Consider the following 14,103-nt stretch of genomic DNA (forward strand, 5'->3'; position numbering starts at 1 on the left):
CACCAGGCCTCCCTGTCCATCACCATCTCACGGAGTTCACTCAGACTCATGTCCATCAAGTCCGTGATGCCATCCAGCCATCTCATCCTCTGTCATCCCCTTCTTCTCTTGCCCCCAATCCCTCCCAGCATCAAAGTCTTTCCCAATGAGTCAACTCTTCCAATGAGGTGGCCAAAGTACTGGAGTTTCAGCTTTAGCATCATTCCTTCCAAAGGAATCCCAGGGCTGATCTCCTTCAGAATGGACTGGTTGGATCTCCTTGCAGTCCAAGGGACCCTCAAGAGTCTTCTCCAACACCACAGTTCAAAAGCATCAATTCTTTGGCACTCAGCCTTCTTCACAGTCCAACTCTCATATCCATACATGACCACAGGAAAAACCATAGCCTTGACTAGACGGACCTTAGTCGGCAAAGTAATGTCTCTGCTTTTGAATATGCTATCTAGGTTGGTCATAACTTTCCTTCCAAGGAGTAAGCGTCTTTTAATTTCATGGCTGCAATCACGATCTGCAGTGATTTTGGAGCCCAAAAAAATAAAGTCTGACACTGTTTCCACTGTTTCCCCATCTATTTCCCATGAAGTGATGGGACCGGATGCCATGATCTTCGTTTTCTGAATGTTGAGCTTTAAGCCAACTTTTTCACTCTCCTCTTTCACTTTCATCAAGAGGCTTTTTAGCTCCTCTTCACTTTCTGCCATAAGGGTGGTGTCATCTGCATATCTGAGGTTATTGATATTTCTCCTGGCAATCTTGATTCCAGCTTGTGTTTCTTCCAACCCAGCGTTTCTCATGATGTACTCTGCATCTAAATTAAATAAGCAGGGTGACAATATACAGCCTTGACGTACTCCTTTTCCTATTTGGAACCAGTCTGTTGTTCCATGTCCAGTTCTAACTGTTGCTTCCTGACCTGCATACATATTTCTCAAGAGGCAGGTTAGGTGGTCTGGTATTCCCATCTCTTTCAGAAGTACTCAATGTACAATTATAGTCCACTGTCTCTTTTTTTAACACTTAAAAGAAAAATGCCAGATCATAGAGAACACTGCTGCTGCTGCTGCTGCTAAGTCCCTTCAGTCGTGTCTGACTCTGTGCGACCCCATAGATGACAGCCCACCAGGCTCCCCTGTCCCTGGGATTCTCCAGGCAGAAACACTGGCATGGGTTGCCATTTCCTTCTCCAATCCATGAAAGTGAAAAGTGAAAGTGAAGTCACTCAGTCGTGTCCAGCTCTGTACGACCCCATGGACTGCAGCCCACCAGGCTCCTCCATCTATGGGATTTTCCAGGCAAGAGTACTGGAGTCGGGTGCCATCGCCTTCTCTGCATAGAGAACATAACGAAAAAGAAAAACTACCAAATAACTCTACAAAGTGGTGGCAACTATATGCACTCCGCACAGCAGGGTGTAAGACTCATGGTTCCTCTGTGCCTTGTCGCTAAGTCATGTCCGACTGTTTGCAACCCCATGGACTGTAGCCCCCAGGCTCTTCTGTCCATGGGATTCTCCAGGCAAGAATGCTGGAGTGGGCTGCCATGCCCTCCTCCAGGGGATCTCCCTGACCCAGGGATCGAAACAGCATCTCCTGCAACATCTGCATTGCAGGCAGATTCTTAAACACTGAGCCACTGGACAAGCCCATAAAAAGCGTATGTCATTCTAAATAATAATAAGAGCATATAGCCTGTGCTCACCACTCACACCCATTTTCAGAAAAGAGAACAGTATTATACTAAAAACTTTGCAGCCCCTTGCTGACTACAATCCCCTGCCACTCCTGTGCAGGTAACGACAAACTTGATGTTTAAATTATTTCTTTGCTTTCCAGAACTTTTCCACATGTGCACGAACCCCTAAACAACATATCAGGTTAGTTCTGCCCATGACTTAAGGGTTACACAAATGCAATCAGAATAACTTAGCTTTGATAACTCTCTCTGCCTAATGCCACTTTCTATGTTCATTCATCTTGAATATTTGGTTGTGACTTACTCATTCTCACAGACATAGGAATGCCATACCAGATCCATAGTGCTGTGAACATTCTCATCTACCTGCTGATGTAAGCACTCATGATGCGTCTAAACTATAGGCTTGGGAGCTGGACTCCAGGCGTGGGTTTCAAAAGCCCTCAGAGCCTTCTCACTGTCTCACATGCTGGCCAACTCTCGGTATGTCAGATTTCCCCTACTGGATTGTGCCACACTGAGGCCTTTACATCTGATCAACACAAATCCTCTGTTAGTTACATGTGGAGCAGATTCTCCACCCAGCCCACTGCTTGTCTTTTAACTTCCTTTAAGAATTCTTTTATTAGACATAAGTTTTACCTTAAGAGTCAACTTAAGACATTGTTTCCATTAAAGATTCCTCTCTTTTAGGAATTCTCAGTTCAAGAGGCTGTACTCTTCCCCCAGAGTCGTATCTTGCGTTTTCCTCTTAAGTCTGGAAGACTTTCTCTTCGCGATGGATTGTGAAGCCATTTAGAGTTGAATTCTGTGTGTGCTGAGAGGTGGAGGGTGGGCGTTTTTTTCCTCTCTGGGCAACTAAGAGCGACTCCTGTGGAATCCACCATCTCCCCACTTATTTAAAGTCGGTTCCATTCTATAGTGAAAACAAATTCCCAAAGAGGAGGAGAGGTCTTTGAGAGTTCTCTATGTGACCACACTTGTGCCAACACGAAACCACCCCAACGACTAGAGTGCAGTGAGCCTGGGTGCTTGGCAAGGCACAGCCCCTTAGACTGGCGCACTTACATTTCTCCTGGCTATTTGTAAATTTGCTCTTCCTACAAATAGGAAAAATGGTTCTTCAGCTTCTCCAAAATATGCTTTTATTAGATTTACGGTGAACTTATAGATCAATTTTGGGAGAGCTACCATCTTCATAAATCTACGAACACGGTATATTGGTCCTCTGTCTCTTCCTTTATGTCTTTCAATCATATCTGATAATGTTATCTACAAGTACCTTGAACATCTGCAACAATGATATCCAGATGCTTCAACGCTGTAGGTGATGTTGTGAATGAAATCTGTATTTCATTATATTTTCTAACGGGTTATAACCTACAGATGAGAAACAGGTTCTTGTACATATCGTCTTTGTGCCTACAGTTTTGCTGAATGGTCTAATCAGTGCTAATGATGGATCTGGACATTCTAGTCACCTTCCTGGGTAGCCCATCGTGCCATTTACAAATAAAGCAGCTTCAGCTCATGTTTCCCAAAGCTCAGACTTGCTTTTTTCTTTCTGGTTTACTGCATAAGCTAGGACCTCCCACACAATGATGAACAGTGATTGCAACAGTGCCTCCTACACACTGATGGCAAATAACCCTGAACTGTTGCTAATTTGATAGAAGTGTTTATAATGATTCACCACTAATTACGATGTATGCTGTAAGTCCTTGACAAATACCATTTATCATGTTATGAAAATTCCCTTCTGTTCCTAGCTTGCTAAAAGTTTTTATCATAAGATGTTAATGCCGTCAAATGCTTTTTTAACGTCCTAGAACATTAAATGCCATCAACTTGTTTCCCTACATCTATTAACGAGGCCACATGCTTTTCCTTAATAATTATACCACGTTAACTCACATCAGCTAGGATGGTGTAATGTGGCACACACACAGTGATCACGTGGAAAGACGCAATATGCCACTGAACTCAATCTGCAAACATTTCATTTAATAATTTTTTACCTGTTCATCAAAAATGAGAATAATCTATGTTCCTAAGATGAAACCTCTAATATTGTCTTTTATACCTAATTTGTTATTAATAAGTCTAATATGAAATGACCTTGTTATGTTCATCTTTTTCTATTTTTTGAGAAAGACTACAAGACTTCCAAATTTTATAAAACCTTACAATAAGATCACCTCTGCCAGCTCTGTTTGTAGTGATGCTTCCTAAGGCCCGCTTGACTTCACACTCCAGGATTTCTGGCCCCAGGTGAGTGACCACACCACTATGATTATCCAGGTCATTAAGACATGTTTTTGTATGGTTCTTCTGTGTATTCTCACCACCTCTTCTTAATCTTTTCTGCTTCTGTGAGGTCCTTACTGTTTCCGTCCTTTATCATGGCCCATCCTTGCATGAAATGTTCCCTTGATATCTCCAGTTTCCTTGAAGAGATCTCCAGTCTTTCCCATTTATTGTTTTCCTCTATTTTCTTGCATTGTTCATTTAAAAAGACCTGCTTATCTCTCCCTGTTATTCTCTAAAACTCTGCATTCAGGTATATTTTTCCCTTTCTCCCTTGCCTTTTGCTTCTCTTCTTTTCTCAGCTATTTGCAAGGCCTCCCCCAGACAACCACTTCGCTTTCATGTATTTTGTTTTCTTGAGGATGGTTTTGGTCACTGCCTCCTGCACAGCGTTACAGACCTCCCTCCATAGTTCTTCAGGCACTCTATCAGATCGAATCCCTTAAATCTATTTGTCACCTCCACTATATAAATCATAAGGGATTTGATTTAGGTCATACCTGAATGGCCTAGTGGTTTTTCCCTACTTTCTTCAATTTAAGCCTGAATTTTGCAATAAGGAGCTCATGATCTGAGCCACAGTCAGCTCCAGGTCTTGTTTTTGATAGTGGAAGTGATAGAATTCCCACTGAGCTATTCAAAATCCTGAAAGACGATGCTGTCAAAGTGCTGCACTCAATATATCAGCAAATTTGAGAAACTCAGCAGTAGCCACAAAACTGGAAAAGATCACTTTTCATTCCAATCCCAAAGAAGGGCAAGGCCAAAGAATGTTCAAACTACTGGACAATTGCACTTATTTCACCTGCTAGCAAGGTTAGGCTCAAATTTCTTCGAGCTAGGCTTCAGCAGCACATAAACTGAGAACTTCCAGATATACAAGCTGAGTTTAGAAAAGGCAGAAGAACTAGAGATCAAACTGTCAACATTCATTGGACCATAGAGAAAGCAAGGGAATTCCAGACAACATCTACTTTTGTCTCATTGACTACGCTAAAGCCTTTAACTGTGTGTGTAACAACAAACTGTAGATAGCTCTTCAAGAGATAAGAATACCAGATCACCTTACCTGCCTCCTGAGAAACCTGTATGTACGTCAAGAAGCAACAGTTCGAACCAGACATGAAACAATGGACTGGTTCTAAATTGGGAAAGGAGTATGTCAAGGCTGTATACTGTCACCCTGCTTATTTAACTTATATGCAGAGTACATCGTGCAAAATGCCAGACTGGATGAAGCACAAGCTGGAATCAAGATTGCCAAAAGAAATATCAACTACCTCAGATATGAAGAGGATACCACCCTAAGGACAGACAGTGAAGAGGAACTAAAGAGGCTCTTCACGAGGGTGAAAGAGGAGAGGGAAAAGATGACTTAAAACTCAACATTCAAAAAACGAAGATCATGGCATCTGGTCTCATCATCTCATGGCAAATAGATGGGGAAACAGTGACGAATTTTATTCTCTTGGGCTCCAAAATTACTGTGGACGTGACTGCAGTCATGAAATTAAAAGATGCTTGCTACCTGGAAGAAAAGCTATGGCAAACCTAGACAGCATATGTAACAGTAGAGACATTACTTTGCCGACAAAGGTCCATCTAGTCAAAGCTATGGTTTTTCCAGTAGTCACGTACGGATGTGAGAGTTGGACCATAAAGAAGGCTGAGCACCAAAGAATTGATGCTTTTGAACTATGGTGTTGGAGAAGACTCTTGAGAGACCTTGGACTGCAAGGAGATCCAACCAGTCCATCCTAATGGAAATGGACTCTGAATATGCATTGGAAGAACTGATGTGAAGATGAAGTTCCAATATTTTGGGCACCTGATGTGAAGGGCCGACTCACTGGAAAAGACCCTGATGCTGGGAAAGATTGAAAGCAAAAAGAGAAGGAGGTGACAGAGAATGAGATGGTTGGATAGCATCACTGACTCAATGGACATGAATCGGAGCAAACGCCAGAAGGACAGGGGAACCTGGCAGGCTGTGTCCATGGGGTCACAAAGAGTTGAACACAACTGAAAAACAGCACCACAGTAAGACCATCTGAGAATGATGGAAGCAAGGCTATTCATTCTAGCTTTAACCTACTTCAGTTTTCTACTGAATATAATCTATGCTCATGCCCCAGAGAGTGGTATTTCTGGCCTCCTGCTACTTTTTAATCTTAATTGCTATCTTTCCATGAAGCCAGGAACCTTCTTGTGACCGTCTGATACTGTCTCTCTCTCACTGACACCTTCTCACAGCATTGGATCCCAGTTTATGTTCAGAAAAAAAAATGTTTTTGATTGACAGACTGACTGATCCCTGACTGATCCCTGAAGTGTTTTCCTTCAGTCTTTTTCTTTAAACTTTTATTAGGAAAATTTCAAACATACCCAAAAATTGAGAGGATAATGATTCATCATGTACCCAACACCTGGCTTCAGTCATTGACAATTCATGACCCATCTTCTTACATTCATCCCCAAATGCCTGTCCCCCATTATTTTAACGAAAATCCATCATTTGGTTCACAGTATTTCAATATGTATCTCTGAGAGAGAATGACTGTATAAAAATATAATATTACTGTCGGACCTCAAAAGCTAAAGAACTCCTGAAACTCAAATGTTCAGTTAGCGTTCAAGTTCCCAACAGCCTCACATCTTTTTTTCTCTTGAAAGATGCTTTCCCTTGATAGGACCGGCACGTTGTGATTGATTGAGATCTGTTTTTTTGTTTGGCACCAGCTATTGTTTTCTCCTTGCTTTTATTTGAAGAAAGGGAATCATTTATCCTGAAGGGCAGTGCTTCTCAAACTGTCTGTGGCAGAGACAGTGTCAGGTTTCTAATCGGTCTGGAACTGATACACAGTGCTGTGCAAAACCACCCCCCAGACTGAACGCACAGAGCTCACCAAGGGGGAGGCCTGGCAGACTGCGTGCAGAGCCACAGACGTCCTCGGACAACAGCCTTGAATAGGACCGCCTCATCATTTCTCACCACTCACTCTGATTCTTGTACTTACTTACTCCATTAGGCACATCTCAGCTTGAGTAGCATCGCTATAGAATTTCCCCAGGCTGGGTTTTGTTCATTGCATCCACATGATATCGTTTAATCTGTTTCTCTGTCCTCTGTATCTCTATAAATGTGCCTGTTAGAGCCAGCAAGTTGAGCTGATATAGGTCCAGGTTTTTTTGACAGGACTTTTTACAGGTGGCCTTGTATTCTCTCGACAAGAGACACGTATGTCTGGCTGCTCCTCCTTCGGTGATGTTAGTGGTCACGGTGGCCAGGGCTACCACCAGAATCATAAAGTGACTATCTTCGCCACACCTGAGCAGTTTGAAGTCAGTGTTTTCATTGCTACTTAGTGATAAGTAACTTTTGATAACTCTAACATTTCTCTTCACCCCATGAATCTATAGCTGTGAATCTGCAGACAGCTAGGGACAGGGAAAGCTTTATTACTCTTTTCTTACTGCTTTCCACATCAGCTACATGGCAGCCAGGCAGAGCTCTGATAATGTCATTGGGTCTCTGACATTTATTTACAACTTCAACTGTCAACTAGTACATGGACAACTTATTTTAAGTTTCCCCATGTGACTATATACCTCTAACATTTGGGTATAGAATTTATGTGTGTGTGTGTGTGTCTGTCTGTCTGTCTGTACAAACAAAAACACACATACATAGTTACAGAATTTTAAAAACAATCAAATCAAGCATGCTGATCATATTTTTCAGATTTGCTATATCTTGACTCATTTCATCTGCTTAATTCATCAATCTTTGATTGAAGTCATTCAAAATCTACTATCATAATGAACTTTTCAAACTTTGATTTATTCAGCTTTGGTTTCTATGTTATGGCTATGATGTCGGGCACATTAAAATTCCTAAGTCATAAAGCATCTTGGTCCATGTATTATCCCTCTTTATTCATACTTATGATTTTTTCCACATATTCTATCTAATATTAATCATTGTGTTACCAGCTTTGTTTTAAAGTGTTTGCTCCATATTACCTTTTTCTTGCCCTTTACTTTCAGCCTCTGGTGATTCTGTTTCAGGATTCTCTGATTGAAAAATGTCTGATCTAATAATGGATGTCTTTAAATCGGTACATTTAACACATTTAAATTTGTGAATACTGACACATTTTACCTTTTCTGGAACACAAAAGAGTTTTATTCACAACTAATAGTTAAATAACGTATATCCACTTCTATGCTTATTCTTATTTCCTTTACCCCACATCTGATGACTCACCTCTCTTCTTCCTTAAATACACCACGTAGTGAATAAAATAATGATTACCAAGATTATGAAATAACAGGAAAACTTTTTAAAGAATGACCATACAGTTTTTTAAATTACATATGTAGCATGATTACAACAATTGGGATTTAAAAAAAAAAACACTATTCAGAGACTAATAAAGTGAAAGAAGGAAAAAAACTCTTTTTGATTGTTAAGGTTAGATCAGACTTGGTACCAGCTGAGGCCAGGAATCTACAAAACACCAGTCCTCTCTCTGTGACACTGTTCCTGGAACTAAAGCCCTGGCTGGGTCGTAAGTAACTCCTCCATGAAAAGCAACAGGGCAGAACGGGTGATGCTCAGGTGATGCCACCAGCTGGCGGGGCGACCCTGGGCAAGTCACTAAACCTGCTGGGGCTTCAGACTGCCCGTGGCTGCAGTGGAGGTAATCTGCCTCACAGGGTTTTATGATGAGGAGCAAATGAAACAAGGCCCGTGGAACTACCTTACTGTATTGATACATACGTGTTCGTGTGTGCGTGCAGTCTTTCTGACTACAAGGCAGAACACACAGTCACATCATCCGAAGAAAAGCCGTGCCCGCCTCCCGCTAACCTGGCCTGGACCCCGCAGAAGTGTGAAACAAGAAGAGGTTAATTCCCTATCTACCCGTTTCCCGCCTTCTCAGGGACCCTGGGTTCTTCCTCCATTAAAACACCAGAGTGCGTCTCACAGCCTCCACGGCCATTTCCACGGCTCACAGGCTCACCAACCACTGGGCCCTGTCCTTTCTCATTTTTGTAACGTGATAAACTGGGCTGAGCGCCTGCCGCTGCCGTGACCTGGACGCCTGCTCCCTGATGTCACACCTCTGCTGGCCCATTAACTGCAGGTGACATTCCATCACTCGGTCATATTCCTCAGACTTTGACCTTTGTGTTTCCTAACAAATCTGCATCCTTATAATGTAAGTTAATGTAGAAAACAGTCAGCTTTCCCCAGTAGAAAAGTGCTCGTCTCAGCAGTTCTGGGATCAAGCATAGGTGGACTTCTGCGCAAAGCTAATACCTATTTCTGCACTTTCACAGATTCCCAGGAAGAGTTGAGCACCCTAAGGCAGTGGTCTCCTACAACGCGACTCATTTAACACAACAAGCGATGATTACTTATCAGCCTAAGGAGCTGTCACCATTCCTGCTCATATCCAACAACCCAAGGAGCCATCACCATTCCTGCTCACTCCAACAACCCAAGAAGCTGACACTGTTCCTGCTCACGCCAACAACCCACTGACCTGACGCTTGCAGGAGGGAGTTTTGTTGACAATTATTCCTCCTGTTTCAGTGAACATGTTTGTAAGAAGCACTAAGGGAGTAACGCAAGATATTTCCTGCGCCTCATTAATTCCATTTGTTTCTTAGATAAAAACAGAGATGGTTTAAAAATACGTTAATGCAAGACAAGAGACACTGCACTCTTAGGAAACAGACTCAAGCTTTCAGAAATTTTCGCAAATTGCCAAAAAAAAAAAAAAAAAGATTCGACGTTAGGATGTCAGCTACCAGATGCGAGAAGGTGGGTGCTTTTGAGAATGACCAGAATACCAGATTTCCCGATTAAAAAAGCTCTCTGAATCCAAACACAAACTTTGGGAACAGAACAGCGAAGCCCTCTCACAGAGAAAAACACGTCCAGCAGCCACAAGTGTACAGCAGGCAACGCTGAGGAAAGAGCCTGGGGGCAAGAAGGCACCTTACAGTCTCAGCCACGAGAGCGCCAGTGCCCCTGGGCTACCTAAGAAATCCACTGGTGTCCAACACCATGTCCGGGTAACCTCTGCTCACTGGGACCTGGAGCAACCCAACCACAGGTCTCAGCCCTGCCTCTCCAGCCCTCTGCGCTGACTACTCACGCATCAGGAGAAACGCAGAGGCAGGCACGCGGGGACCGGAAGGCAAAAGTCAGACAAGAGGCAGTAAAGTCCTGCCAGTTCCTGCGTTACCAACACAGCACGCTGGCCAGGATGTGCAGAGCCCCGCCTGCGCCAAGGACACCGTGAAAGCCGGGTGAAAGCCGGATGGCTCACGGACGCCAAGGAAGCCCCCGGGCCGCGCGGCATGGCGGGGCCGGCTCACCTGGTGGCGGGAGAAGAGGCGCACGGCCTCCAGCTGGTGGAACACGGGGTAGTGCTGCGCGTCGATCTGGTCGCGCCGGTACACGTCGCCCACCACCAGGAAGGCGTCCAGCCCCGCGCGCAGCAGGTCCCACTGGTGCGCCGACGTGTGCGCGCGCAGCATGTGCGTGGCGTTCAGGTAGTAGTTGTCGCCCTTCTTCCGGCTGGGGTGGTCGGCCGGGATGAGCAGGCTGTCGAAGTTCTGCCACGTGGTGACCACCGGGGAGAGGTCGTCGTACACGGAGAAGAGCGGGGTCCCAGTGCGGCCCGGGTACCGCGCGTAGAAGTGCTGCTTCACCCGCTCCTTGAGCAGCCAGAGCGGGTGCTGCGGCTGGTTGTGCAGGTTCCGGCCGACCTTGGACAGGACCTTGCGGGTCAGGTTGCTGTAGTCGTCCTGGGGGTAGGACTTGCCCAGCAGCTCCACCGTGCTGCCCGGTGCTCCCGGGGCGGGCCTCGGGCCCAGGGGTTGATGCTCGTGGCCCCGGCAGACTCCACTGTCTCTCCGGGCCAAGCGGGCACGCACCTGGCCGACTCTCCTGAGAGCCCAGCAGACCATGGCAGCAGCTTCCTTCACGGGTTCTGGAAAGAGGACACACACAGCAGTCACCTCTCAGCCGGGGAGAGTCCCTCTCCCACCAGCACATCCCCTCCCCCACATCAAGAGAATCATGAGCATCACCTGGACACTCAAGACAATGAAATTGAAGAAAGTGTCCTTTATTCCTGTCATATCATGTCCTGGATCCCTCACATGGAACAAACCTATGGATGTGACGACCTCCTTTTATTCTGACTCCATTCGGGGTCTCATTCCTGAAAGGAGGCCCATGACTGCATCCAACAGGCCCTGAAGGATGGAGGGAGGTTTGAACTGCCATACGCCCACTCCACCCTCATAATCACCACGTTCCGCTCACTTCTGCCAAAAGGTGACTTCCAGAATAGTTCACTATATTGTAAGATGACATGAACAACACTTTTTTTTTTTGGATGTTTCAAATAAAATACACCAATTTAGGTAACGGTTTTTATGTAATTTTTTAAAAAATAGAAGTGAAAAGCTTAAGGAAATATTACACAGAGTGATAGACCACACCAGTGGACAGCTGGAACTATTTTTATAGATGCGAATCTTCTCTACCCTCACATCTGGTCGTGTCACTTCCACTAAATACCATTGCGGGATCCCATCAACGACACGTCTGTTTGGTAAAAGAGCAGGTTTCCACTGCACACCCACGGGAAAGCAGGAGCAGGGCGTCCTCACCCGGGGAGAGACACGGAGCAGTCGGGACACAGAGAGTGGCCTGATCTTTTCCCTAATGCCCAGGATTTAACAAGAGGAACAGACTTCACAGCTAAAGTCACACGGCAGTCACCTCCCACAGGCTGTGCACATCAAAAATGAGGTGACAGAGAGCCGGTGGAGGGACCCAAACCCCAAGGTGCTAGGAGCATCAAGACAACACCGGAGACTTCTGGACGCTCTCGCTGGCCCACGAGCAGGTTTAAACGGACTCGGGGATCTCGGGCATGACAAGCTTTAGATGTCAACCCCCTAGGGTGGTAAAAACAACTGCCGTGAACTTAAAGCAGCCAAAACCATCTTCTAAAACTTGGCATTGTTACCACTGAGTTACTATCAAGCCCACAGGTGGGTGGGTTATTTGACTTCTAGGCTCTACATACTACCAAGAGAGCACTTAACTTCATGATAATAACACATTAGAAGGGAAAAGCATTGTTCCCAATGACCATCCAGAGCACCCTGGGGGTGCACCCCACATCACAGCCTACTTGGATGACAGGGCTGAGGACACCCAGCTCCGAATTAAACGCCCGTGCACCTGTGCAGTGGCTTATTAGGCGCCTGGGCGTAGAGCTGGTGTTGTGAGGCAGCCGTCACACGGGAGGTTTTCACGGAGCCCAGAAACTCTCTGGCTCTGTTCATTTATGGCACTATTTTGTCAGAGTTGTGGCGGGAAGCGTTTCTGGCTGAGCTTCAGTGGAAATCTGTCTCCCCTCCACAGTGCTCAGGCTTGTCACCGCCGTGGATATAAATTTTACACATGCCTGAGCTGCCTTATGCATCTCAGTCACGCTGGTGGGTTGTCAGCGGCCCAGCTCAGCGCCCTTGGGAGACACAAGAAAGCCTCTTCCCTCCAAAGGCACGTGCTGCCACCAAGCTCAGGAGCCTTCTGGGGAAGGTGTTATCACTGCACACAGCCTTTGACTGCTTTGGGCCCTCAGGCTTCTCATAGAAAACAGTACCTATGTCCTAGGAAAAGATCGTGTTCATAATGTACTTAATTCACTGCCAGTATAAGACACAATATAAGTTACATTAAAGCTTAAAAATGGCCCGTTAAAGGTTAAAAAAAGAACCCAGACTGTTTAAAAAAACAGTCACCCACTGAGACAGAGAACACAGGATGAATTCTGGATTTTGTCCAAATGACTTCCATGCGTGTGTCTGTGGCTGGCACGACCTGGGCCGTGCTCAAGTTAAATACGGGTGACAGAGCCACGTTATCAAATTCCACATTCATCCAACTTATTGACTGCGCTGGTGAATCCACTTCTGGCAGAAGAAGAGCCATGTGGCATAACCTGTCCTTTGGTGACATGAAACCCTTCCATGCCTCGTCTCCAGGTTCACGGTCAAACCTCACTATGGTCTGGAGTCGGTGACAGGCATTGAGTGGTGTTGATTTACCAGCCTCGTTTCCAGCATTAGCAGCTGCAGAAAGAGCGGTTTCAAGGCTGAGCTCTTTCGGGTTTCAGAAACGTGAAGAGTGTTAATTCTATTGTGTAATCGGTTTCCTTTACTCGGTAGTGACTGCATACTCATTCCTTGGGGGACAGAAAACCCCACGGTCACCAGGCTCCTTGACGGATGTCACAATGTTGAGTAGGCAAATGCCCAAAATACCACTTTCCACAAGAAGCTGAAAAGTAAGGCTGTGAGCAACTTTTGGCAGGAAGGTGCTCTCAAGAGGGGCCCTGCTCGTCGCGTCACTAACCCTAACCAGACGTTCCCCTGTTCTGCTCCTCTCCAGCCCGGGCACACCTTTCGGATCCCCGGACCACACCACGCCTTGCCTAACCTGCTGGCAAGGCATCGTGTGGTCCAGAGAAACCAACCCTGAATATTCACTGAAAGGACTGATGCTGAAGCTGAAGCTCCAATACTTTGGCCACCTGATGCAAAGAGCCTGTTGGTTCTTTCCATAGATCAGAGGAAGAGAAATGAAGACTAAGCCATTCACAGGTGACCAGATTGCTTCCCTAGCATCCCCTTCAGTAATCTCTCGAACAAACTAGGAGAACAAGCTAACATCCAAAGAAAAAATCACAAGAAGTCCACCAGCTGGCACCCCGGCCTAACCCACCCCCCGCCTCCTGCCCCATCTCAGTGATTAGCTGAGATGATTTCTTCAGTTTTTCCCTTTAAAAACTCTCATGGCTGAGCAGAAAATTCACATATGGCTTTGGAGGGACCCAGCCACCTTTCTAGCCTCCCCTTGCCTTCCTTCTCAAGACAAATAACATGTTTTACTTTTTCAGGCACCTGTGTGTTAGGGAATGACCTCTGGGTACTTCTAGAAACAGCATTTTCTTTAATTATGATATATTAATATTGACAGATTAACAGGCTTACTGAAATTTTAAT

At 45.3% G+C, this 14,103-nt stretch overlaps 1 protein-coding gene across 2 annotated transcripts in view; it reads right to left on the reverse strand.

Annotated features, from left to right (window-relative positions):
- FARS2 (phenylalanyl-tRNA synthetase 2, mitochondrial) overlaps positions 1–14,103 on the reverse strand; it is a 304,612-nt gene that overhangs the window by 244,676 nt on the left and 45,833 nt on the right. For both annotated transcript variants that reach the window (XM_068960892.1, XM_068960891.1), the window contains exon 2: positions 10,393–11,009. In XM_068960892.1, the coding sequence (XP_068816993.1) occupies positions 10,393–10,986 (594 nt within the window). In that variant the 5' untranslated portion in view covers positions 10,987–11,009. The remainder of the gene's footprint in view (positions 1–10,392; positions 11,010–14,103) is intronic.

The sequence above is a fragment of the Capricornis sumatraensis genome, chromosome 22 (assembly GCF_032405125.1).
Source record: "Capricornis sumatraensis isolate serow.1 chromosome 22, serow.2, whole genome shotgun sequence".
Classification (NCBI taxonomy): domain Eukaryota; kingdom Metazoa; phylum Chordata; class Mammalia; order Artiodactyla; family Bovidae; genus Capricornis; species Capricornis sumatraensis.